At 36.0% G+C, this 23,732-nt stretch overlaps 2 protein-coding genes across 45 annotated transcripts in view; one reads left to right on the top strand and one right to left on the bottom strand.

The window, feature by feature from the left end:
- The window catches only part of LOC126737577 (uncharacterized), a 46,000-nt gene that overhangs the window by 2,399 nt on the left and 19,869 nt on the right, over positions 1-23,732 (top strand). The window contains exons 3-4 of one of the 2 annotated variants that reach the window (XM_050442553.1): positions 1,813-1,868; positions 6,947-7,115. The gene's annotated coding sequence lies outside the window, so the exon portion shown is untranslated. Of the gene's footprint in view, positions 1-1,812; positions 1,869-6,946; positions 7,116-8,389; positions 8,517-23,732 lie in introns of those variants that run through there. The other variant, XM_050442552.1, reaches the window with a different exon arrangement.
- On the bottom strand, positions 169-22,478 carry LOC126737572 (myosin heavy chain, muscle). 43 transcript variants are annotated; one of them, XM_050442544.1, is made up of 25 exons: positions 22,208-22,478; positions 21,222-21,365; positions 20,499-20,655; positions 19,825-19,852; positions 19,164-19,362; positions 19,035-19,098; positions 18,882-18,980; positions 17,569-17,672; positions 15,835-15,972; positions 15,498-15,767; positions 13,633-13,803; positions 12,145-12,324; positions 11,939-12,086; positions 11,443-11,495; positions 10,661-10,866; positions 9,967-10,084; positions 8,231-8,494; positions 6,365-6,574; positions 5,177-5,765; positions 4,823-5,120; positions 4,312-4,390; positions 2,884-4,059; positions 1,922-2,827; positions 964-1,025; positions 169-679 (listed from the first exon to the last, which is right to left on the bottom strand). In XM_050442544.1, exons 1-24 carry the CDS (start codon positions 22,409-22,411, stop codon positions 981-983), a joined length of 5,850 nt encoding a protein of 1,949 aa, XP_050298501.1. In that variant the 5' UTR covers positions 22,412-22,478; the 3' UTR covers positions 169-679; positions 964-980. The 43 variants fall into 43 exon arrangements, with proteins under 43 accessions (XP_050298501.1, XP_050298482.1, XP_050298483.1 ...); XM_050442525.1 differs by lacking the exons at positions 964-1,025; positions 13,633-13,803; positions 17,569-17,672; positions 21,222-21,365 and adding exons at positions 14,495-14,665; positions 18,705-18,808; positions 21,417-21,560; XM_050442526.1 differs by lacking the exons at positions 964-1,025; positions 13,633-13,803; positions 17,569-17,672; positions 21,222-21,365 and adding exons at positions 14,062-14,232; positions 18,705-18,808; positions 21,417-21,560.

Below are 23,732 nucleotides of genomic sequence, written 5' to 3'. Positions count from 1 at the left end.
GATGAACAATGAACAACAAAAAAAATTCACAAAAACTATAATACATTAATAAAATGTATATATAAGCAAACAAAAAGAATGTTCACTTTTGCCTCAATAATGCAACAACGTAAACGTAAAACAGTCTAAAGATGTATGCAATAACAAACAATAAATAAAACAAAAGACTAACTAAAAGAACGATATAACTTGTTTATTTGGTGCCTTATATCATACAACATATCCACACATACATAAAAGTTATTATAACCTGGACTTTTTACAAAATACATTTGGATTTCATTTCATTTGTCATTTTTTCGAGAACCCGGAGACTAAAGGCTGCTCGGATGGAAAATACGTGTCTCTTAATCGCCTCCATTCTCCGCTTTCTCTCGTATAAAAACATCTATTTAATGAAACAACGGAATCATACTTTTTTAAATTGAAAAAAAAAGACGAACGAAACTAAAATAAAGAAATAAAAAATAATTGTAAGTAACAATTAAAAATTAATTATAATATAATATAAATTACACTCACGCGGCCCGATGGGATGGCCGCGTATTAAATAGTTCATTTTTTTTCGCTTAAAAAAATAACACAGCGCGCACTAGTTTTAGTAATCACCAGCTTCGGGAGCTAGGTCAAACCTTGGTGGGAATAGACCACCATCTCCCATTTGTGGGCGCTGTCTTGGCTAAAAATTTAAAAAAAATTAGTACTAGGAATAATTAAAAAGATAAACAATAGTCCTTTTAAATGTTCATCATAATGGACTATAAGCAAAACTACACTAAAGTGGACTAAACAATCGAAAACCACTATTAACATTCATTTCAGAAATAATTTCTGATTTTTGTACAAAAAGCCTATACATAAAAATGACACTACGTTTTACAAAAAAAAAAGACCCAGACAAGTTATGAGAAAGTTGCACTCCCTAAGGGCTAACGGAGAGGGTAAGCTCTCACTCTCACTTACACTTATCTGGTGTCACTCTATTCCATTAACATTGCTGGTAAGCGTGGTTTGTTTGCTTGCGGCTTAAGTTATGGAAAAAAAATTAAATGAGAGCTAATTATTGCTTGGTGAAGGTTGTGTTTTTAAGTGGATTTGTTCTTAAAGTTTAATTTTGGCCACGTTAAAGATTGAAAATAAAAATAATATAGAGCAAATGCTCTGTAGAATTGATAGCATTATTAAGGGCTCTATGTCACAAAATTGCTAATACGTGGATTTAACTAAGGAAATTAATTATCGCTTTAGACATCGTGAAGAAAATAGTCAATTTCAACTGCAAAATTATATAGTCGTTGTATTAATTTCGAATTTACTATGCTAGGATTTTTAGTAATTATTATATTAGTTTGTCAATGTATAGTATAAAAATGTGGATAATCATTTTAGGATGTTTATGAAATTCTAAACTAAAATTGAACAAAAATTGAGTAATCCCAGAGAAAAAACAATAGAAGATGATATTTCAAGATGATTCAACGAGCTTTATATCAAATTATTATAAAAAAAGGTTTAATATCAAAAGTTACAAATTCTCATAAAAAAGCAAGTCAGGAAATAATTTCTAAAAATTATTTTTTTAAATTATTTCTTGTCAACCCCATTAAGTACTGATCTAATAGTAAGCTAAATGAAAGCGTGCATTAAAAAAATATGTACATTGAAAATTTTATAATATATACCCTCTGGACATAAGTTATTCTTCTATAATGCAGTAACTTTGAACAGACCGCATTCTTTTAAAAAATAGATCAGTAATAGCAATAATAAGTCTAATTTAATGACAACAAATTAATGCACGCTTTTTTTTAGGTTCTTCGGACATGATTATAGTGTAACGTAGCCTTTTACGCCTGGAATGTTTAAGAGTAAGTATATATTTTACAATATTAAACGTTATTCACCAAGTTCGTCAACTTACCGCGGGGCTCTGTCCTCTGGCGCTGGATCCAGCACGTCCCTTCGCACGGAATTTGGCGATGGCTTGTTCGGCAAGGTCGGCGCGTTCTTCGGCTTCTTCCAATTCCTGTTGGGCCTTGCGGAATTTGGCCAAGTTAAGGGCGGCAATTTCTTCGGCCTCCTCGATCTGCCTCTTGTAGGTCTTGATCTTCTGTTGCAGTTTGTCGACCAAGTCTTGCATACGTTCGTGGTTCTTCCTGTCTTCTTCGGCTTGGAAGCTCAATTCCTTAATGCGACGTTCGGACTTCCTGAGGTTCTTCTGGGCATCGGCGTGTCTCCTCTGTTCGCCGTCCAATTCGTTCTCGAGTTCCCTTACTCTCTGTTCCAGCTTGGCGATGGCCTTCTTACCTCCCTTGAGTGCGTTAGCTTCGGCTTCGTCGAGACGTACTTGCAAGTCCTTGATTTGGGTTTCGAGGGCCTTGCGGAGTTTCTCTTGAGTTTGTGCGTGGTCTTGTTCGGCGCGGAGCTCGTCAGCGAGGCGAGCAGCGTCGACCATGGCCTTCTTGGCTTTCTCTTCGGAGTTCTTGGCTTCGTTCAAGAGCTCGTCAAGATCGGAATGCAATGTCTGGAGTTCAGTCTCCAATTTCCTCTTGGCAGCGGACATGGAAGCGTTTTGTGCGGCGAGGTCGTTGAGTTGTTCGTGAGCATCTCCCAATTCTTGTTCGGCTTGGCGACGGGCACGGTCGGCCTGTTCCAAAAGGGTGCGAGATTCTTCCAATTCGTTCTGGAGGGCGTTGGCGCGACGTTCAGAGATTCCGAGTTGTTCGCGGGCTTCGTCACGGGCGCGTTGTTCCTCTTCGAGGGCTTGTTGGGTGTCCTTGAGTTGTTGTTGGTAGCGTTTGATGGTCTTTTGGGCCTCGGCGTTAGCCTATAAAGAAATATAATTGGTATCCTAGGTTCTCGGAGTAAGTATTAAATAATTACCTTGTTAGCGTGGTCCAAAGCAATTTCAAGTTCGTTGATGTCTGCTTCCAACTTCTTCTTCATGCGAAGAGCCTCAGCCTTACCCTTGGCTTCGGCCTCGAGGGATGCTTGCATAGAGTCGAGGGCACGTTGATGATTCTTCCTGGTGTTTTCGAATTCCTCTTCCTTCTCTTGGATGCGTCTGTCGATTTCTTGACGTACTTGAGACAATTCCAATTGGCTCCTGAGTACCTTGTTCTCTTCTTGTTCCAGGGCGGCTTCGGCTTCCTCGAGGGCGGCTTGAAGTTCGTCCTTCTCGGCTTCCAAACGCTTCCTGGCCTTCTCGACTTCATGGATGTTGCGGCCACCTTCGCCGATTTGGTCAAGGAGATCCTTAACTTCATCAGCGAGGTTCTTGTTCTCGCGGCGTACGGCTTCTAATTGTTCTTGTCCTTCTTCATAAGCTCCCTTAAGTCTGAACAATTCGGTGGAGTAGTTGCGGCATTCCTTCTGGCTGGCGTCGAGTTCAGCAGCCAAGTCATCAACCTTAAGTTTCCATTCTCCAATGATCTTGTCGAAGGCCTTCTGTTTCTTCTCGGCAGCGTTGGCGATAGCGTTGGCACGGTCGACTTCGAGTTGCAAGTCTTCGACTTCGGTGGCAAGACGTTGCTTGGTCTTCTCGAGAGCTACAACCTTCTGGTTGAGGGACTCGATGGTCTCTTCAGCTTCAGCGAGACGGGCTTGCAACTTCCTCTTGGCCTCTTCAAGTTCTTCGGAACGAGCGATACCTTCGGATTCGTATTTCTGGCGCCACAGTTGAGCTTCAGCGTTGGCCTTGCTGAGTTGACGTTGGATGTCAGCCTTGGCCTCGGCTTCTTCTTCGACTTGTTCGCGGATGTTATCCAAGTCGTGTTCCAAGTTGCGGAACTTGCCAAGGAGGGTGGCACGTTCGCGGCTTTCCTCGTCGGCTAACCTCTTGGTGTCCTCCAACTGGGTGGTAAGAGAAACCTTGATCTTGCTGAGTTGGGAAACTTGAGATTCGGCTTCTTCCAATTGTCTGAGGAGGTCAGAGTTTTCGATGGACAGTTTCTTTTTGGCGGCATCGAAGTCGTTGAGGGTGCGGTTGGTCTCGTCAAGTTTACCTTGGACGTCGTTGAGTTGTTGTTGCAATTGTTTAGATACTTTTTCAATGGCAGCCTAAAAATATTATTATTTTAGTAGAGCTTATATAAGCCGCTACTGGAAAGCACATTTATAAAACGTAAAGCATGTTTGTACAAGAAAGGTTATAAAGTGTAATATTAGCAAGCTTTGACACAATATTTGTTAAAACAAGAATGGTTGAGAAATCAAAAAGCTTCAACAGCGTTTGTTCCTGGTTAGGCGTCGTCAAAATAGCCTAAAATTCTTTTTTAGAGAAATTCACTAAAGCGGCTGGCCTTTCAGTACCTTTTCGTTAGCCAAGTGGTCGACGGAAGCACGGAGGTCGTTAAGTTCACCAAAGTATTGTGCCTTTTCTTTCTCAGCCCTGAAGGACAAGACAGAAAACAACATTTATCTTACAAATCATAACAGACGATCACTGGGGTGCAAAATCCATAAAAATATATCACATTATTAAGATATTTTAAATAAACAGTTTTGGACAGTACAAGATCAAATATACAATGTGGCATACGCAGGGCGAGACACAAGAAGTAACAAAAAGAACCCCAAAGGGTTAACATTTCTGGTACCTTCTCGCGCCCAACTTGATCCACTGCTCCGCGAGTTTGTTGGAGTTCTTGGTAAATACTGGCACGATCCCTTTCAGCCCTAAATTTGTATTTTGTTAGAAAATATTATAAAATATATCAAGGCTTCTGCTCGATCAATATTAACTGATTAAGGGTTCAAATGAACTGTAGTTCATAATTAGAAAATAAAATGAATGAAAAAATAGAAATAAAATGAAACTTACTTGGCCTTGAGTTTGTTAAGTTGATCGATTTGTTCACCCATTTCAGAGACGGCATCGTTGTGCTTCTTGCGCAAGTTAGCCAAGGTGCTTTCGTGTTGGATGTTGGCTTCTTCCAAGTCACGACGGAGCTTGGCGAGTTCAGCCTCTCTCTTCTTGTTGAGTTCAATTTGAGCAGAGGTCGCACCGCCGGCTTCTTCGAGACGTTCTCCAAGTTCTTCAAGTTCGCGAGCCAAGTCAGCACGTTGTTTCTCGGCCTTGGCACGGGCTTGACGTTCGGCTTCGACTTCTTCTTCGAGTTCTGAGAAAAGAAGGCAATATGTAGATCAATTTCAATCATTGCTTGAAATTTTTTACCTTCAATACGGGCCTGGAGTTCCTTGATCTGTTTCTGGGTCTTGCCGACAACGGATTGTTCGTCTTCCAATTTAGCAGAGAGAGATGAGATTTCCTTGTCCTTGCGTTGAATGGTCTGTTCGAGCTCCTTCTTGTTCCTTTCCAAATCGGCCACGGCTTCCTGGGTGAGTTTCAAGTCACCTTCAACCTTCCTCTTGGACTTCTCAACGTCACCGCGGAGTTTCTTTTCGCGTTCCAGAGAGTCTTCCAATTCATCCAAAGTTTGTTCCAATTTGGCTTTAACTTTGTTCAAGTGGTTGACTTTGTCTTCGGCAGCCTGGAGTTCCTCGGAGATCTTCTGGTTGTTTTCACCAGACATCTTCTTTTCCTTGTTGAGCTTGTTGATCAGTTCATCTTGATGGGCGATTTCGTCATTCAAGTTCCTGATCTGGTGGTCCTTGGTAGCCTTGTCTTGCTCGGATTTTTGGAGGTTGAGTTCCAAGTCTTCGATGTCCTTCTTGTAACCGGACATTTCTTGTTCCAGTTTCTTCTTTTGTTGCATAAGTTGGTTGCGGGCATCTTCCTCTTGGGTCAAACGGTCTTGAGTTTCCTAAAACCAAACTCGTATCTAAGTATGTATGTGTGAGTCATTAACACCTAAAAGCACTTTCGCTAAAATATTTGGGTCAAAAAAGTAAGTGTTTCTAATTAACTTAATATTATTGGCAAGAAGCCAATAAAATGTTTTGATGCAGCCTTAATAATTTCAAATATGATACATGAACTTTTGATCGTCGGCCAAAAATTATTAAAAATTTGAGATCGTGTAATTTCTGCTAATGAAAGGCATCTATTGACGAGTATGCATATATGGCGCAGATATTTCTATTTTGATGCGATATAAATCTATTTTATAATAGCGGAAAACAAAGTATATTTATCTTCTTTTTTGCGATAAATATTACGGTGAAAGTATGCTGATACCAACTGTTCAAACAGAAAGTGATCTAAAATTAAAAGCGTATCTGGATAATATGTTTGGATTCAAGGAATTTAGAAGTTTACAGAAAGCATAAACATTTTCGTGTATTTTTTTAAGGATATCTTTTTATGTTAATTTATTGCTCTTTTAAGAAAACTAGTTATTTTAAGCTGTTGATTCAAAGGTATTACGTTAATTCCGATTAAAAAATAATACAAATAAATTACCTGGAGTTGGGATTCAAGATCGTTCTTCTGGGCTTGCAACTTGTTGGCCCTCTCTTGAACTTCGGAAAGGGATCCCTTTTCGCCTTCAAGGGTGCTCAACAACTCAGTCTTCTCAGCTAAGATCTTGGCGTACAAACCTTCCAATTCCTTCTTGGCTTTAGCTTCACGTTCGAAGGCCTCTTGAGCTTTGGCAGCCTTCTCTTCGAGTTTCTGTAAGCAAGAATCTTTTTCCAAAATTTGCCTTTCGAGGGCAACTATTCTAGGATCGATTTCGGGTGAAGCTCTGGACTGTTTTCGACTTTCGCGAGTTGGACAAGATTCGATAATTGCAGGAGGTTCGGGGGTAGGTTCCTTTTGAGGTTCGGGTAGGGGTTCTTCAGTTTTAGGTTCGGGTGGCTGTTCGGCAGATATAGGTTGGGGTTCTTCGATCGGTTTAGGTTCTTTAGACTCCTTGGGTTTTTTCGATTTTTTTTGTGGTTTACTTTCGGGTTCTTTCGATTCGGGTACGTTGTCCGGTAAAGTTTTTTCGTTAACAGCTACCGAAGCCATCGTGTCGTTTATATAAGAATGATTTCGTTTTAGATGATTCGCGAGAGGGAACAAGTTGAAGACAAGACGCGAAGCGGTCGAGGACTGAACTGGCAGCCCGATAAAATTATTCGAGTCTTTTGGAAAGAGCGCCCACGTAAGAGATGAAAGATTATAAAAATATGCGATGTATGACCGACAGAGTTGACAGAAATAGAAGAAGGTAGGGGCAATCAATTTTAAATTTAGAAAGATTTTAATATAGGACAGGTGATTTGATCGCGATACGTATAAAAATCGGCTGTATAAAATAACGTAAACAGTTTTTGGAAATGGAAGGCCACCAAAAGTAATGTTTTGCGGGCTAAGAACATGCGCGAATCACGGATTTTTATTTTTAGAATCTTTAAGCCATTCCGATTCACAAATTAGGATTTTCTTGGAAGGTGTAAATACTGGACGGTTTTATGTTTCACGTATTCAAATTTCTTCTTGTTATTGAGGTCAGTAAGTAAAACTTTTACCAAACCTTGATAAGAATTAAATGAAACAGCTTCTTTTCCAAGATTCTGATCTAATAAAACCATATGATAATCATAATGTCAAAAATGCGAACAAAAATATCATGACTAAAAAAAAATGTCATGAGTCAAAAATGCAAAATTATATTTTCAAAAAAAAATATTTTTAGAAAAAGAAAGTTGTGGAAAAAACTAGTCATCAAATATTTAGCTTAACTTACGTGGGATTGCGTCAAACCATAAAAAAATAAGCATCGGATTAAATCTGATTTTAACGAAGCTAATTTTTGAGATTTATTACTACGAAAATATTTACGTGGGCGCCTGGCGACTAATCAGTCATGGAAATCAGAGGACTCAGTATTTTTTAGGCAAGTAGTTTAAATTAGGTGATTTAAAAATAAACGTATTTGAAAAAAATTTGAGCAATCCATTTTAGGACGCACCGTAAACGACGCCATGTAACTGCCTATAAGCAATTCTTTTGCTTAAGTAGGAAACAGAAAAATTAATTATAATGCAGCAAATCTGATGTAGCATTGGAATGAAAGAGTTTGGAATACATAATAGTATATTCTAATTGAAAGTAATGCTAAAGGAAGTCTGGACCGTAGTGGTTTAAGTCCTTTGACAAAATCGACAACAATTCTAGTAGTAGACTCCAATCAGATTTTTTCTTAAGAGTCGATGCATAATATAAGAAACTTCATTGTCAGTTAAGAAGACCACATCGAATTCCAACAAACGAAAATCGACAAAGTCCATTTTAGATTTTCTGGGTGACAATTTTAATTAACTAAACTCAAGTATCACTTACGGCAATCTCATCCTCGATACGGGTGACGTTGAGGAGTGGCCTGACCTTCTGCCAGAGTTTGTACCATGGCCAGGTCCTCAACTTGAGGTACTTCCTCAAGTTCCTCTGGCACACTTGGAGAGCCAGACGTTGCTCTTGCAACTTCTTGAATTCCTTCCTGGAGAGGTAACCTCTGACCCAGGATTGCATCCAGGTGACGATCTTGCTGAGACGTTCGTCACGGAGTTCCTCCATCTGACCGAGGACACCGGCACGGAAGAATACCTGTTGTTTTTTAAAGGATAGGGTAATGTTAGTTGAGGGAGTGCTCGTGTGTTAAGTGGTAGATGTTGCAGAAAATTGTCCTTAAAATTTCCTAATAAATAGGAGTTTTTGAGCACAACTTTACTACAACCAGATCTTTGAACGGAATCTCTAGTAATTCACTAAGCAATTTACTAATTGTTAAAAGCTTTATATATTAGGTGGCCCTAAAGATCATGTCCATACACATATATTTTGAGATGAAGATCCTTGCCGTTATTTAAAAAAAAACTCATTTGATTATAGTTGCTTCTTTTTAAGATACAGAGTCAGATGTCAATGTTGATGTTGTAAAATATGTTTCAAAGCTTCAAGTTTTATAGTCCTTGGATCATAACTAAGAAGTTTTTAAATTATAAAAAATAATTTATGTATAACTCTATGGAAAAAAAGATTTGAGAAACCCTTGATTAAAAAAATAAAAAGAACAAAGAACATTTTTTTTATTCCACAAAAATGGTGAAATTATTAGTGAGCCATTGACATTGGTAATTTGATTTTAATTTTTTGCATAAAATTTGTTTTTTTCAGAGTTTTAGAATAAAAAAACAATGCAAGAGAGAAAACAAAAATATTATTTTGCTTCCTTGTGTTTTGACAGAAGGAACTTTAAAACCAAACATCTTCTCCATAAAATATTCTCAAGCTTTGCATCTTGAATTCACATGATGTTTAGGGAAACCTTTGTTTAGGTCTTTTTATATTAAAAAAAAATGTGAAAATTTCAATGTTTTTCAAAAAGCATTATAAAAAATTATTAAGCTTATGGCAAGCCTTCATAATTTTACCAAATGTTATGCTTATATTTCTGACTTGAAGTTATTATAAAATAAAACCTTATATTAAACATATAACATTAAATCTTGATATTAATACAACAAAAGCTTGAAGCCCAATTAAGCATTATTTTTATAACTGCGAAGGTCAGCCAAAAAAAAAGGTCAATTTCGATAGCAGCAAAATCGTTTTGAAGTACTTTTGGGAAATATACCTTCGTTTTACCCATACGATATTGCTCTTTGTCAAGATTAACTTGATCCAAAATGATTTCCGCCGCTTTTTCTGGAGTCATGGTGTCCTTGATCAAGCTTGCTGCCAGAATTTTGTATCTGATTTAAGCAAGATTCAACACAATTAACACATATGACAAACTCACTCGGTTCTTAAAATACTAGAGGATTATAGACAACAAAAATGAAACCATAGTCTGTTCTTTGCTAGGTTTCTTATAATAAACAGGTCTAATTCAGCCTACATATTACTGATTATTAAATACTCAAACTCAGTGCTTCAGTCTGATAAAGTTCAGTTTTAGATAGCACCAAGTTCATATAAGGATCAACTGTAGCTATGTATGGGGTGTTACATACTCAACAAAAACATACAACGTGGGGAAACTAAACAAAAAACATAAGAGGGATAGTAAACAAGACCTTAGTGTGACCAAGACGGTACAGTTCGGGATCAAGACTGGTGGCAGACAAAATCACATCGGCACATTTCTTTGGATCGGTTTCCTTAGCGGCGCCCGCGGGATTCAAGATTTTGTAACTATAGGACAAAACAAAAATGTGACGGTAACACTTTGTGAACATTCACTACATTGCGTGTTTAGGTGTACTTGTGTCTACGTTAACATTTATACAATGGTGACAAAAATAAAATAACGTGACAAAGACAAGGACAAGATGACGTCTTGCCTTGGTGTGTCCAACTCGATAACTGTCTGCGTCCAAGCCAATTTCCTCAAGACATTTTCTGGCCGCTTCTTTGGCTTCCTTTTCGGCAGCCATGGTAGCTGGAGCTAGGATCATGTAGCTATATCGCGTTAAATAATATGTTTGTCAAAAAATGTATGTTGATGTTTTCACTTATATTATTGTTATCTTGTTTACGGTATACGTTTAAATAATATATTTTAATGTATATTTGTTGGTTCCCCCTAAATTTACTTTATGCAATAATTGAGTATAGTGCTGTAATAATTGCATCTTCAGTTACTTCTTTTTTTTTAAACAACCTCTCTGTTGTTGAATCAGTCAGTATATAAACTCATTGCTTTCTAAATTTAGGGACCATCAAAATAATAGAAGCAGTACAGTTTTAATAAACCTAACCGAAACTTACCGAAGTTTAAAGTCAGGGTAGACCATCCTGTTGGGGAAACCTTTCCTACAGATACGGATACCTTCAAGTACACCGTTACAGGTCAGCTGGTGCATTACCAAGTGAGAGTCAATGAGACCAGGCTGTTTCAATTCGTTGGGAATGATACAACGGACGAAGTGAGGTTGGGTGGCCCTCAGGGTGGACATCAAGTTGTTCAATTGTTCCTAAGTGATGACAAATATGTTAGGCATCCGTGTGGTTTTATTAGAAACGAAAGCTTAGTTGAATTACAAACTTGAATTTCAGCTAAACTTTATTAAATGGTAGGTACGATTAGAATGGTTAGGTTAAGAGGGATTTAATATTCACACCATTGCTGCTTTGCCAGTAGCTTTAGTTTCACAGCAGAAGAGTAATAAATTGGTTAGCAAAATTGGTTAAAAATATTTTAATTATACGTATATGGCCACTTCCGTCAAAGTTGGTACAATAGTTAATAACAAACAAAGTATCGTTGCTGTATTTAGAGATGCTCACGCATATTTCGATACGTACTGGGTAGACATATAATTTTTTTTTTTTTTTTTTGAAAAGTTAGTTAAATTTTGATCCTCAAACTCCTGGGCAAGTTTGAGTGTGATTGCTGGATCAGATATACATAGGAATTATTAACGACAAAATGAATTAAATACGGTTGTTCCCTTGGGAGGGTGGTCAAACAACCTATGAACAAAGATTTAAAAAAAAACTAAACTCGTAAAAGATACATGAAAAACTAGATGATTTAATTTTGAACGTACCTTGTAGGCCGAAGATACGGTAGCGAAGCCACCGCCCTTCTTACCACGCGCACCTATAACATGCAATAATATTTTAAGCAATTGGTTAAAAAGAATAAAAAGCACTGGGATGATGTTGAATAGAATAAAAAAAAATAGTGGATATTCTTAGAGGAACTTTCTAAGAAGATCAACTTTAAAGAATAAGAAAAGATAGGTTGCAATGCTAGCTTTGCGCCATTCTAAGGATGATAAAAGGTTTTAGTTAAATTGGTAATAGCTCTGAGCTCAGCTGTCACATGTGAGATATCAGAGTATTTACCCTGTACATAGCTGATACAGTCTGGAAGGCAGAACCTTTGGTTCTCTTGGCACCTAATAATAAAATTTATGTTGATATTATATTGTACTTTTTAATTAATCCTTTAAACCATGTTGAATGAGCATAAATAAACAAGAATTATTTCCAATTGGATAATTATTAAAGAGTAAAGGCAATGATTAAAATCATTATTACCCTTGTCAGCAGGAGCCCCAGATTGTCCAGGGTGGTCAGCGAAAATCTCACACAACAGCTTGTTGGTACCCTTTTTGAAAAGGTCGACAACAGTGTCGTTCAAGGGATCCTTGTTCTTTTCCAACCAACCGGTGATATTGTAAGGTACCTAAATAAATAAATCCATTAGTTTGGAATATAAATGTTAAAACAATCAGTATACGTACATTACCAGCGTAGTGACCAAGGGTGAAGTGAGCGGCTTGCTGACCGGGCTTTGGTGGTTTGGGTTTCTGGTAGTTAGGAGATTTGCCCAAGTGGTTGGTGTTCAATTTTTCAACGAAGGTGGCATCGGTGGCTTTGGGGAACATAGACTCTTCTTCAAGGATGGACAAGATACCCATAGGCTACATATTGGGAGTGGCTGTTAGGATTTTGTCGCGGAACCATAAGTTGAGAAGAAAGATATCGCATATTGAGTAAAATTGAACATTGATATAAGCCTATTCAAAAGATTACTTTATTATTTATTATATTATTGACTGTTAATTCTTTTTTGTATTTCAAACTGGATATAGTCATTCTTAAGGTTTCTTTTTTTGTACATGCTGTTGCAGATGAACTAACGTTTTTTTTTCAAAAAATCTTCAAAATAAACTTAAAATTGCACTTTAACATAGAACTGAACTAATATCGATCATAAAATACTTTTTTTTCTTTCAATAGATTTTCTGTGGGTCTGAATTAGTCAAACCACTAATCTACTGATTATACCGATAATAATATCAATCCAAAAATGTTAATACTCCGTGACTAGTAACGATATCCTTCTTCATAATAATAAGCATAAAACACAAATTGCTTTGTACGATACCTTCTTGAAGCCATGAAGCTGCATAGTTCACTGTGCATATACTAATCAGACTAGCATTTAAACGTGTATTTACAACATAAACGAACTTATTCAGTAAGTTTTGAAAATCAAACAACTAAATCTAAAGAAAACAGATACTAGGTGAACCATTTCGTCCAAGCGATGGTACCTTTTCAATCAAATCAATACAAGGTTGAAGGTCTAGGCCAAAATCAATGAACCTCCATGGGACACCTTCGATTTTGTACTGTTCTTGTTCCAAAATGAACATGTGGTGATTGTAAAATTGTTGAAGTTTTTCGTTGGAATAGTTTATACACAGTTGGTTAAAGCCGTTGTACTGAAAATAGTTGTTAGCACATGATTTAGTTACTGGTATTACAAATTGTCGCTCTAGGCAGGTTAGATTGTTAGTTTTTACAGAAGCGTTGGTGCATGGTACTTTCACACTGCGTGATATTTAATCAATTTTATTTTAAACTAGTAAAAAGCCATGTAAAAAAGAAATATTTAATTTTTTAGAACGTGATGAAGCTTTACACTTAAACTGACAAGTGTTTAGGAAGTGATACAATTTTTTCCATGTTTAATCATTAACTAAATAATTTAGACTTTTTTAAATAGCAAATTTGTGTGAAGTCAAAATAAAAGTTTTTGAGGAAGTTTTATTTATAATTTCTAAAAAATAAAATTTAGTCAAAGAGGGTGTAATGCTCCATAATAAAGGTTAGAAAAATTAAGAGGATTTATTAATAAATGAGAAGTAGTAATTAAAGGACTGCCTTAATTAAAGTATTATTGTTCGAACTCTAGTATGAGCACTCCATATGTGCTATTCTACCTTTTCGATAAGTTCGATACAAGCGGCCAAGTCCATACCGAAATCAATGAAGGCCCATTCGATACCTTCACGTTGGTATTCTTCTTGTTCAAGCACAAACATGTGATGGTTAAAGAATTGTTGCAATTTTTCGTTGGTAAAGTTGATGCAAAGTTGCTCAAAGCTGTTGAACTATACATGTAAACAAACAAACATTTAACTACAGTGCTCTTAGTGATCCAGTGCCCTGTACAGTGGGTGGAATCTACCTAGAGACTTGTACATATATACATAAAGTTAGGTACAGTGGAAGGTATCATTTGAATAAAGCCAATTTTCTTAAAGAAAGAAATTCAGCCTGCTGCCAATTATTGAAATCTCTTGGAACATTTATTATGTTAGCCACTAAACATTGAGTCGCTTGCCGTTCGCGAAGGCTGTCCTAGTTACCTTTTCGATCAACTCAATACAAGCGGCCAAGTCCATACCGAAATCAATAAAGGTCCATTCGATACCTTCTGATTTGTATTCTTCTTGTTCGAGGACAAACATGTGATGGTTAAAGAATTGTTGCAATTTTTCATTTGTGAAGTTGATACAGAGTTGTTCAAAGCTGTTAAACTAAGGGGAAGAGTGACATGAACACATTTTGTTTAGATTCTCGACCTGTTACAATGGTGGAATCTGGAATTACTATACTAATACACCACACAAGACCTTCACTTTGACCGTTGTATCCTGCAAGGCCAATCTTTTCAAATTATGTATTGTAGCAATATTTAGTAAAAAGATTTTTCTAAATTTTGCTTCAATATCCTTTGTTTCATACAAGTCTACTGTCACACATTGGCAGTTTTAAATGTTCTTGTTCTGAGTGAATTACCTTCTCAATTAACTCAATACAAGCGGCCAAATCCATGCCAAAATCAATAAACACCCAATCAATCCCTTCAGTTTTGTACTCTTCTTGTTCTAGCACAAACATGTGATGGTTGAAGAACTGTTGTAGTTTTTCATTTGTGAAGTTGATACACAGTTGCTCAAATCCATTGAACTACATTTACAAAAGACATTTAACAAATACATATAGCCCATTAGTGTACTGGTTTGGGACCGACTTGACAACATTCACACCAGGAGGCACACAATGCTGTAGCTAGATTTACACCCTCTACCTTTTCAATAAGTTCGATACAAGCTGCTAGATCCATACCAAAATCAATGAATACCCAATCGATACCCTCCGTTTTGTATTCTTCTTGTTCCAGTACAAACATATGATGGTTAAAGAACTGCTGCAGTTTCTCATTGGTGAAGTTAATACACAGTTGCTCAAAACCGTTGTACTGTTGAAATTTTGACCAATTTATTGAATGCATGCAACTAATCTTACCTTTACAATCTGCTGAAGCTAGAGATAATAATCATGCAAGTTGAAATGTTAGTAGCAAAGCTAACCTTTTCGATCAACTCAATACAGGCGGCCAAGTCCATACCGAAATCAATGAACTGCCATGTAATACCTTCCCTGGTATATTCTTCTTGTTCTAGTACGAACATGTGATGGTTGAAGAATTGCTGAAGCTTTTCGTTAGTGAAGTTAATGCAAAGCTGCTCGAAGCCGTTATACTGATTTGCAAATAAAATATTTTTTGTTAATTAATTGTCTTTGCATATAGCAGTTTCAGACTAACACACAATATACATTCGTTCAAAACTTATATACATGAGGTCCCAACTTAATAATTAATCCTGAAAAGTAATGTTTTTTTTGTTATTAGTTGAGATAATAAAGGTACTTAAGATCTCGAAAGTATAAAACTTAAATATTTCCACCATGTACAGGTTTTTAAATAAAAGTATTGAAAGAATCCTTTTAGACTTACGTCGAAGATTTCAAAACCAGCAATATCCAGTACACCGATGAAGTGTTGTCTCTTTTGCTTGGTGTCCAAAGTTTCGTTACATTTCTTGACCAAGAATTTGAACAATCTGTCGAACATAGCCTTGGACATGGCACCGACAGAGTAGGATACCTGGTTGACGTTCCTACCTTGGGTGACGAATTCGTTACCTACTTTGATCCTGGGCTTAACCAGGGCGGTGTAAAGACCCGGAGCGTCAACACCCAAGAGTTTAGCAACCTTCTCACCTTCCTACAGAATAGTTAATAATCGTTTATTTAAAACCCATGTTAACAATAAGGTTTTGATATTAACTTACTTCCATACCGTCAGGTTCGGCCTGTTCTTCACGACCCCTCTGTTTGAATTTCATGGTACCCATGTGCATTACGGCAGCGGTGATCTTGTAGATGTTGTCCTTTTCTTCTTGGGTGAAACCAAGAATGTCGAAGGCTTCCTATATTATAGAAAAGTCGGGTCTTAGAAGGGCATTTTTGGGAATGAGGAGTGGAAAATATATCTGGGTCAGAAGAGGTTTTGTTCTGTATCTGTAACGTCAGAGGGTGTTGTGAATACCACTGCTGTTTCCGGATCTGTTCCAGGAATGGGTAGGAAACACCGAGAATTCTACTGTTTATTCATAAGAGGCAGGTTTTATTGTAAAATAGACATTTTTTGTGGGCAAATTATATGAAACTTACAAGTGAGAATTTTTCTGTCAAAACGTTGACGTGGCTTTCGATCAAGTCCTAGATAAGGATTGATTGGCATAATTCAAAGAAATCATAATCAATTTCTGTAAAAATATGTGATTTTATGAACGAACTATAAAATCATGATTAAATTAAAAAAGCTCCTGAAATTTTTAGCCCTAAAATCAGATTTCTATTGATAAAGAAAGAATCACGCTCTTTCCTACTTTTTGGTAATCAGAATTAAAAAACAAAATTGGTTTGAAAGGATGTTAATACAAAAAATTACATATATCTTAAAAAAACCTTACCTCTAACTTTTATAGTAAAATTCATTAGGTACTTCTTACATTGACGTCAAGAAGGCAACTAATTATTTGAGTGTTAGTGAAAGTTGTTAATATTTCTGGTTATTTTCCAAGTTTCTGACCCAGATATATAGACAGCTAACGTCCATACAGCTAAACGAAAAAAATGTAAAAAAAAGCTGTAATAGTCACAATATAGGTACAAGACGAACAATTCTATTTAACATTTACAAGGAGATGACGCCACCACATAAGGTACGTGACTTACATCGGTAAGTGTGAATTCCTCGCCGTCATCTACATTGGGAATTTGTACTTTACCCTGAGAGACGTTATGGTAGTCATAGATGTTATCTGACAAGTTGCATATGGCTGGTAAAAAAAAATTACTTTTAAGATCCCTTAGTGGTATTGTTCGCCTGACAAGTACCGATTTTGGACTAAGCGAGATTTACTATAAGCGCAAAATAAATAAAATAAAGACAGCATCTTAAAATCTAAAACACAAAAAACGAACAACGGTGTTGTGGCATCGTGTGGGGGATGAAGCGGGTTAGTAGAAAACTTACATCGGTAAGCCTGAATTCCTCGCCATCGTCTACAGATGGGATTTTAGTCTTTCCTTGAGACACGAAGTTGTAATCCAGGATGTTGTTAGATAATAAGCATATTTCTAGAAGGAATGTGTAACTTTAAGTATGATCTAGTAGTAAATCAGTCATACTTAAGTAACTACTAGGGGGCTATATGATTAGGGATGGAATACACACACGTAATCTTAACAAACCAGGGTAGGTGGTTTAGGGTTCGAATGTACGATTTAATCGAATTGCCTAAACCAAAACTCAATCAAAGACTTTCGACTTACAAGTCGGATTAGCCTAATAAGGATTTGAGGATTTACCATGTGCTAGACCAGCTACGTCAAGTGCTGGTTTAAATTAAAAACAAAAACCTTCATTGTTGTTGGTTATATTATTTAACCAAACAAAAATGAAGCTGTGCATGATGATAATAATAAAATTCGAAGAAGAGATGGTGCGATAATCTTACATCTGTTAATCTACATTCTTCGCCATCATCGACGTTTGGAATAGTGGTTTTACCCTGTGCGACGTAGTGGTAATCATTAACATTAGCAGATAAAAGACACATGTCTACAGAAAAGGAAAAATGTTTAGGGGTCACTGTTACATCAGGACTTTTCTACATTTATAATTTCGTCAAACACGAGAAAGCTAATATATATACAAGGCTATACGCTTAGATTTGATACATGATATTTAATGAAACCATTAAACACCATGTATAAAACTACCGCAGTAATCAACTAGACAGCAAAAATATACAAAAGGCGAGAAGTCTTTTGCTCGCTTACATCCGTGAGTCTACATTCTTCACCGTCATCTACGTTAGGAATGGTAGTTTTTCCCTGAGCCACGAAATTGTAATCCATGATGTTGTTGGACAAAAGGCACATGTCTAAAAATAGTCGGAAACGGGTTTGAGTCGTTGTAATATTACGACTTTTTTCGAATCCATCATCAGGATTTTTTTGTAATATTGGGATAAATTTTAGGTTTAGGTAAGTAATTTGTATTTTTGTTATTTTAAACTTTCTGGTGGGACTTAATTTTTGACCAATGATTAAAACACATAGACTTGCTACTGCAATAAGATCATTAAGTAGATTACATACTATATTTTGAATAATTATTTGGCTTCTCAAATAACCTGATAATAATAAAACAGTATTTCCAGAAAGCAGTAAAAGAAACTTTGCATTTAAGAGCTTTTATTTCAAATTCACTTAAGGCGTACCTTGAAAGCATAAATTATAATTTAACCAACTTTTTAAAAGTTGAAGCTCACTGATAAATCTCAAAGATTCCGGCTGCAAATATGTTTTTTGTAATTTTAAGTAATTCATTGCATCTATAATTTGAAAATAGGACGTTGCAAATCTAGATTTTAATTATTAGTCAAAATATTAACCACATTCTTAAATCAGGTTTTGTTTAATAAAGGAAATAATTTCTTGTGTAAAACATAAATCCAGATAAAACGTACACAAGTACATACAAAGACGGACAAAATAAATTATTTCGAGAAGCTGTCTCATATGATATTCTCTTTTTGTGTTTAAATCGATTAAAAATATCACCTCGTGGGCTTTACAGCCCACTTACATCAGTTAAAAGACATTCTTCGCCGTCATCCACATTGGGAATGGTAATTTTACCCTGAGCTACGTAATAGTAGTCCTTTATATCATTCGACAATAGGCACATTTCTAGATAAATTATTAAAAAATATCAAAATACTGACGAATTAAGGATTCATTTTAGATAATAGTAAATACATACCTTTAACTCCAGGAACGGAACCAGACATAATCTGGTAGAAAATGTGGTAAGATCTTTCAAGACTCTGTTGGGAAATGACACGAGCCTTCTCAAGCAGATCTGTAAGATATCTCATTAACGCTAATCCAGGTTTAAGTTAAAAATCTGACTTACAAGTTTCGATATCAGCACCAGCCAATTTACCAGTGGGACCGAAGTGAATACGGATGAATTTACCCTATTTAAGAATAAAATCCAATGTTATATATGAATTTAGCGAATGTTCCTACTAAGTGAACTTACGAAACGGGAGGAGTTGTCGTTACGCACGGTCTTGGCGTTACCGAAGGCTTCAAGTACAGGGTTAGTTTGTACGACTTGATCTTCAAGGGTACCCTTCTTCTGCTGCTCTTCGGATGGTTTTTTGGTTGAAGCACCGACGGTGGCGAAGTAAGCAATTACCTTTTTCGTGTTTTCAGTTTTACCGGCACCAGACTCACCACTGTAGGATAAGAAGCATTTTTTTTAACTCTTTCCGTTGACAGGCGGTGATTTTTGAGGGGAAAACGTGCTACAATGGCACGGAAAAAATGTGCGTTTTGCTGGAGGGAAGAATGGTAGTCGCTTGGGGTAATTTGGCAGGAATATTCTTATTACGGATCGATTTGATGAAAGGGTGTTAATAATATGGAATAAGACAAATTCGACTTTTAACAAATCTTGGAAAACGAATTTGGAAAAACGCTAAAATAGATGTCTAACGAAATTGTCCATAGATTATGTGTACAAATTTTCAAAATGGCATTTGGTCAATTTTTTGAGTTATGAACTTTGCGTCGAATAAATAGAAAAAAAATCATTGAGTGATGTGAGTGGTTGATGATATTGATTTTACTCAAACTTTAAGGAAAGGCAGACTTAAATAAGTCAAGAAGGAAATTCTGGATTGGACTTAGATACTTACGTAATCAACATAGATTGATTTTCATGATCTAGAAAAAAGAAAATATAATAATTAGTAAATACTCTTATAAGAGTCCATAGAGTTTATTAATTAATTTTTCTATTACCGTGCTTAAAGTACTTCTTTATAAACTCCTCAGGTTCAAAAAAATTCCCTAGCAGTATTTCTAACATAGTTGTTGCAGTATCCGATTTGCATGAAAAAGTTCCAATTTGTTTAATGCTGATGTTTTTGCAACGCTAGTTATCCCATTAACGTAAGTACCAAAAAGTAATTTCTTAGGTCAAAATATTTAAATTAATTTATTTATTGCACGTTAAAATTATTATGTATCTAGGCCTCGTTTTAAAATGTTTTCATCATTTTAATATCAAGCATTAATATAATTAAAAATCAATTTTAAGATTGAACGATATGATTTATCGTTCACTAGGAATCAAATTTGAGATATACCCAACTGCATAAGAAATATTTTTCTATAAGGATCCCTATTTCGATTTTTTATATTTAATTCGGTAGTAGAAAAATGGTGTATGTAACACGTGCGTAAAATTATTTTTTTTCTATTTATGGTAAATGTCTCATAACTCGTAGACCTTCAGATAATTATCTCATTAATAAAAAAAATAATTTTACTTACTTTTTCTTATTGAAAGCTTATTTCAAATACTTACTGGTCAACATGTTGACGTAAGCACCGTCAGAAATGGCGAAAATATGGGGTGGTACTTCATTACGCCTCTTGCCTCTGTACAATTTGGCACAACGGTTGGTGTATACGGGGAAGCGCTTGTAAGGGTTAATAGCGACGCAGAAGAGTCCAGAATAAGTCTAAATGAATAAATTGAACAATTAGTCATCCCTTAAGAGCTATAAAATAATTAAGCACACGACAATTGAAAATAAGAGGCCTTGTTCGGTGTAATGCCGATATAGACAAGACCTTAAAATTAGTCGACAAAAATAAACAAATGGGTTAACACAGTTTTGGATCAAAATAGAGCCGATTTGTCCATATAAAAACACGACAATTGAAAAAAAAGCCTTGTTCGGTGTAATGCCGGTATCGCCAAGACTTTATAATTAGTCGAGAAAAATGAGCAAATGGGTTAACACAGTTTTGGATCGGGGTAGGGCCGATTTGTCCATATAAAAACAGGAAAGTTGAAAATAAGAGGTCTTGCTCGGTGTAATGCCGGTATCGCCAAGACACCCTAAGATTAGTCCAAAAAATTATCAACAGGTTAACACAGTCTTGGGTCGGATTAGAGCCGATTTTCCAAGACGAGGTATCATCGATCTCGAAGTCATCTTGATCCATCACATAAAAGCAAACAAAGGGGTTTCGGTTCGGTGTATTGCCGAAGTCCACATCAGAAGACCCACAGGAGACTTACGTAGATAAGTTTGGCATAATAACGTTGTTTCAAGTTGTGCAATACTGAAGCGTCATTGAGGTATGTCAAGTTGGACATGTCCTCAGCTTTTTCGTACTTAGGAGGGTTTACTTGGGTTACTTGTTCCTTTTTGAAGTTCTTTTCCTATTTACGGGTAAAAAAACTCTATTAGTAAGGTAGGAAAATGGTACTTACGTAGATTAGTTTGGCGTAGTATCGTTGTTTCAAGTTGTGTAATACGGAGGCGTCGTTTAAATATGTTAAATCCGCCATGTCTTCTACTTTTTCGTATTTGGGGGGATTCACTTGATGTACATGCTCTTTGCGTATTGATTTTTCCTAAATTACTCAATATTGTATTTTTTAATAAAAACAAAATGAAAGTTAACTACAGCATCTAATTAAAAAAAAACATATTGTTTTCATTTTAATTTAAACAAAATATTATATAAAACTAAAAAATTAGGAGAAGTTTGTATATGCAACATATCGTGGGCTTGTTACAAAAACTCACTAAATATATTCACAAGTTACTTTAAATATTTTCTCTATTCATTTAGCTTTAATTCAGTAAGAGTAAAGAATAAGGTAACCAAAATATTTTAGCAGTTTGTCTGGAAATATAAGCCCTCATTAGGTAACCTTCTAACTGAAAAAAGGGTCTTAAAATTTGTGAAAAAGTGGTTACTTCAAGTGACTACTATGTTGGTGTAGATCACGTATATACAAGCGATCATCTTATACGGCTTGATTTTTTAATTTTTATGTTGTATGCAGATTAAGAATTTATTTTTTATTGAATAAATGTTTGATTTAATTAAGTAGCACTTATTAATTGTATTTGTTCGCTAATATTTTTTAAAAACGATATTGCACTCCCACAATCAAGCCAACGATATGTTAAATTTGTTAGGAGTTCATTTGTAAAAGACTTATTTGAATTTTAAACAAATTGATTTTTCTTAAAAGAAACAGAAATGCAATACCTCTCCTCCGGGTATTCCAACAGTGACGAGGTCACCCTTGGTACCCCTGATTTCACCAAGTACGAATCCCTCCTTGTCGTCCGGTACCCAGCATGATTTCTTGGCATCGTAGGGCTTTGTCTGGTCTATACGTTTCTGTTCCAAGGAGACGAAAAGGTATGGGGTGGGATCTTCATCCTCCTGGGCCGCTGCTGGTTTAGGCATCTTGATGTACGGACAGTTACGAAGGGGCTAGAGATTCGAGACACGTATAAACAGCCCTAGAGCCTTCCTGAAATCAATTTAATAATTAAAATGCGTTCACCTTTAAGTTGTTTGAGATGGTTAATTAAGGGGATGCAATTAGAGAAACGAAAATGGAAATTAAATAATCAATTTTTTCCTCCTTGGTGCCTTCAGTGTGTCTTAACCCACTTACCAGACTTATTCTGGTCTTCCAGTAAACTGGGTAAATATGCCAAAAATAAAACTTTAAAATTTACTAAAATAGCTTACGACATACGCCGGATACTTTTAGCAACTAAATGACGAACTACCCGAAATAAACTGAATTCCGGCTTTCGAAAATAGTTCGGGCTATTTCGAATTACTCAAGCTTGACGCAAGAGCATCATGATGTTGTTGACTTTCTCTTTGGCATTTTCCAGATAGATTAGATAGGCCGAAATTAAGTTGGTATGTATGGCGCTTCACATTTAAAATCTCTGGATCTGGCAGCAAGCGAGCGATACTAATTATATCTTCATTCACTGCATTCATAGCCTATTTATGTGAGTCTTTTAAGATCAAATTTATCAAGATAGCTAGTTGTTTTTGGTAGTTTTCACTCGTCATTTGTAAGATACTTAATGAGACTAATTTTGCCAATTTTTAAAGTGTTCTTAAAAGAAACAGCTTCCAATGATACTTGATAGTAAGCTCACTTCTTGAATTCACTTTATCTTATGTTCTCAAATCTCTTCAGTATGGTGCGAATATGTCAAAGCTCTTTTCTACAATTAATTTTTTATTGTTGTAGAGAACATTTGTATGGTTGGATTTAGAGGGCTATAATATATACATCAATTACTGTATCCAGGAAACAATTCCTAATACACATTTTCTAATATTCGTTCAAAGTAACTTTGTTTGTCATTTACAGATCCCTATCCAGATCTGACTGACGTGGTGACTGACTGTGAAGTGTAGAAGTTCCAGTAAATACTCTTCGTCATTTCTTCCTCCATAAATGAATGTTTGCAGATTCTTTTAAAAATTAGAGGGCTAATAGACTCTTGCATCAGATAAAATATCCTAAACAATAGATCCTCTTCGTATCAAAGCTCTTCTGAAGCTGATTCACAGAAAACATTAGCTGGAATAGGTTAGACCATCCTGATAAGCAATGAATTTGACAAAACCTAATATTACATTAAAGATGCTGTTGGGTAATGTCGGTTCCAGCTTTCTCTTTTGTTATATAAGTTGAAAGCCTAAAAGGAAGAGTATGTATGGTGTGGATACAAAAAAAAAGAGAAGTGACCAA

This window comes from Anthonomus grandis, chromosome 6 (genome assembly GCF_022605725.1).
Source record: "Anthonomus grandis grandis chromosome 6, icAntGran1.3, whole genome shotgun sequence".
Lineage (NCBI taxonomy): Eukaryota > Metazoa > Arthropoda > Insecta > Coleoptera > Curculionidae > Anthonomus > Anthonomus grandis.
The sequence above is the reverse complement of the archived record's forward strand: the minus strand, read 5'-3'. Positions and strand labels throughout refer to the sequence as shown.

What these genes read in the sequence shown, in the direction of transcription:
- LOC126737572 (XM_050442525.1), bottom strand. Translation starts at nt 22,411, where the DNA reads ATGCCTAAACCAGCAGCGGCCCAGGAGGATGAAGATCCCACCCCATAC. An exon ending in GTATTGAGTTAATTGAGAAG is followed by an intron (nt 12,325 to 14,494) that starts GTAATTCACTCA and finishes CCCAATATGTAG; the next exon opens with CCTATGGGTATCTTGTCCAT. An exon ending in CCGTATCTTCGGCCTACAAG is followed by an intron (nt 10,867 to 11,442) that starts GTACGTTCAAAA and finishes GTCATCACTTAG; the next exon opens with GAACAATTGAACAACTTGAT.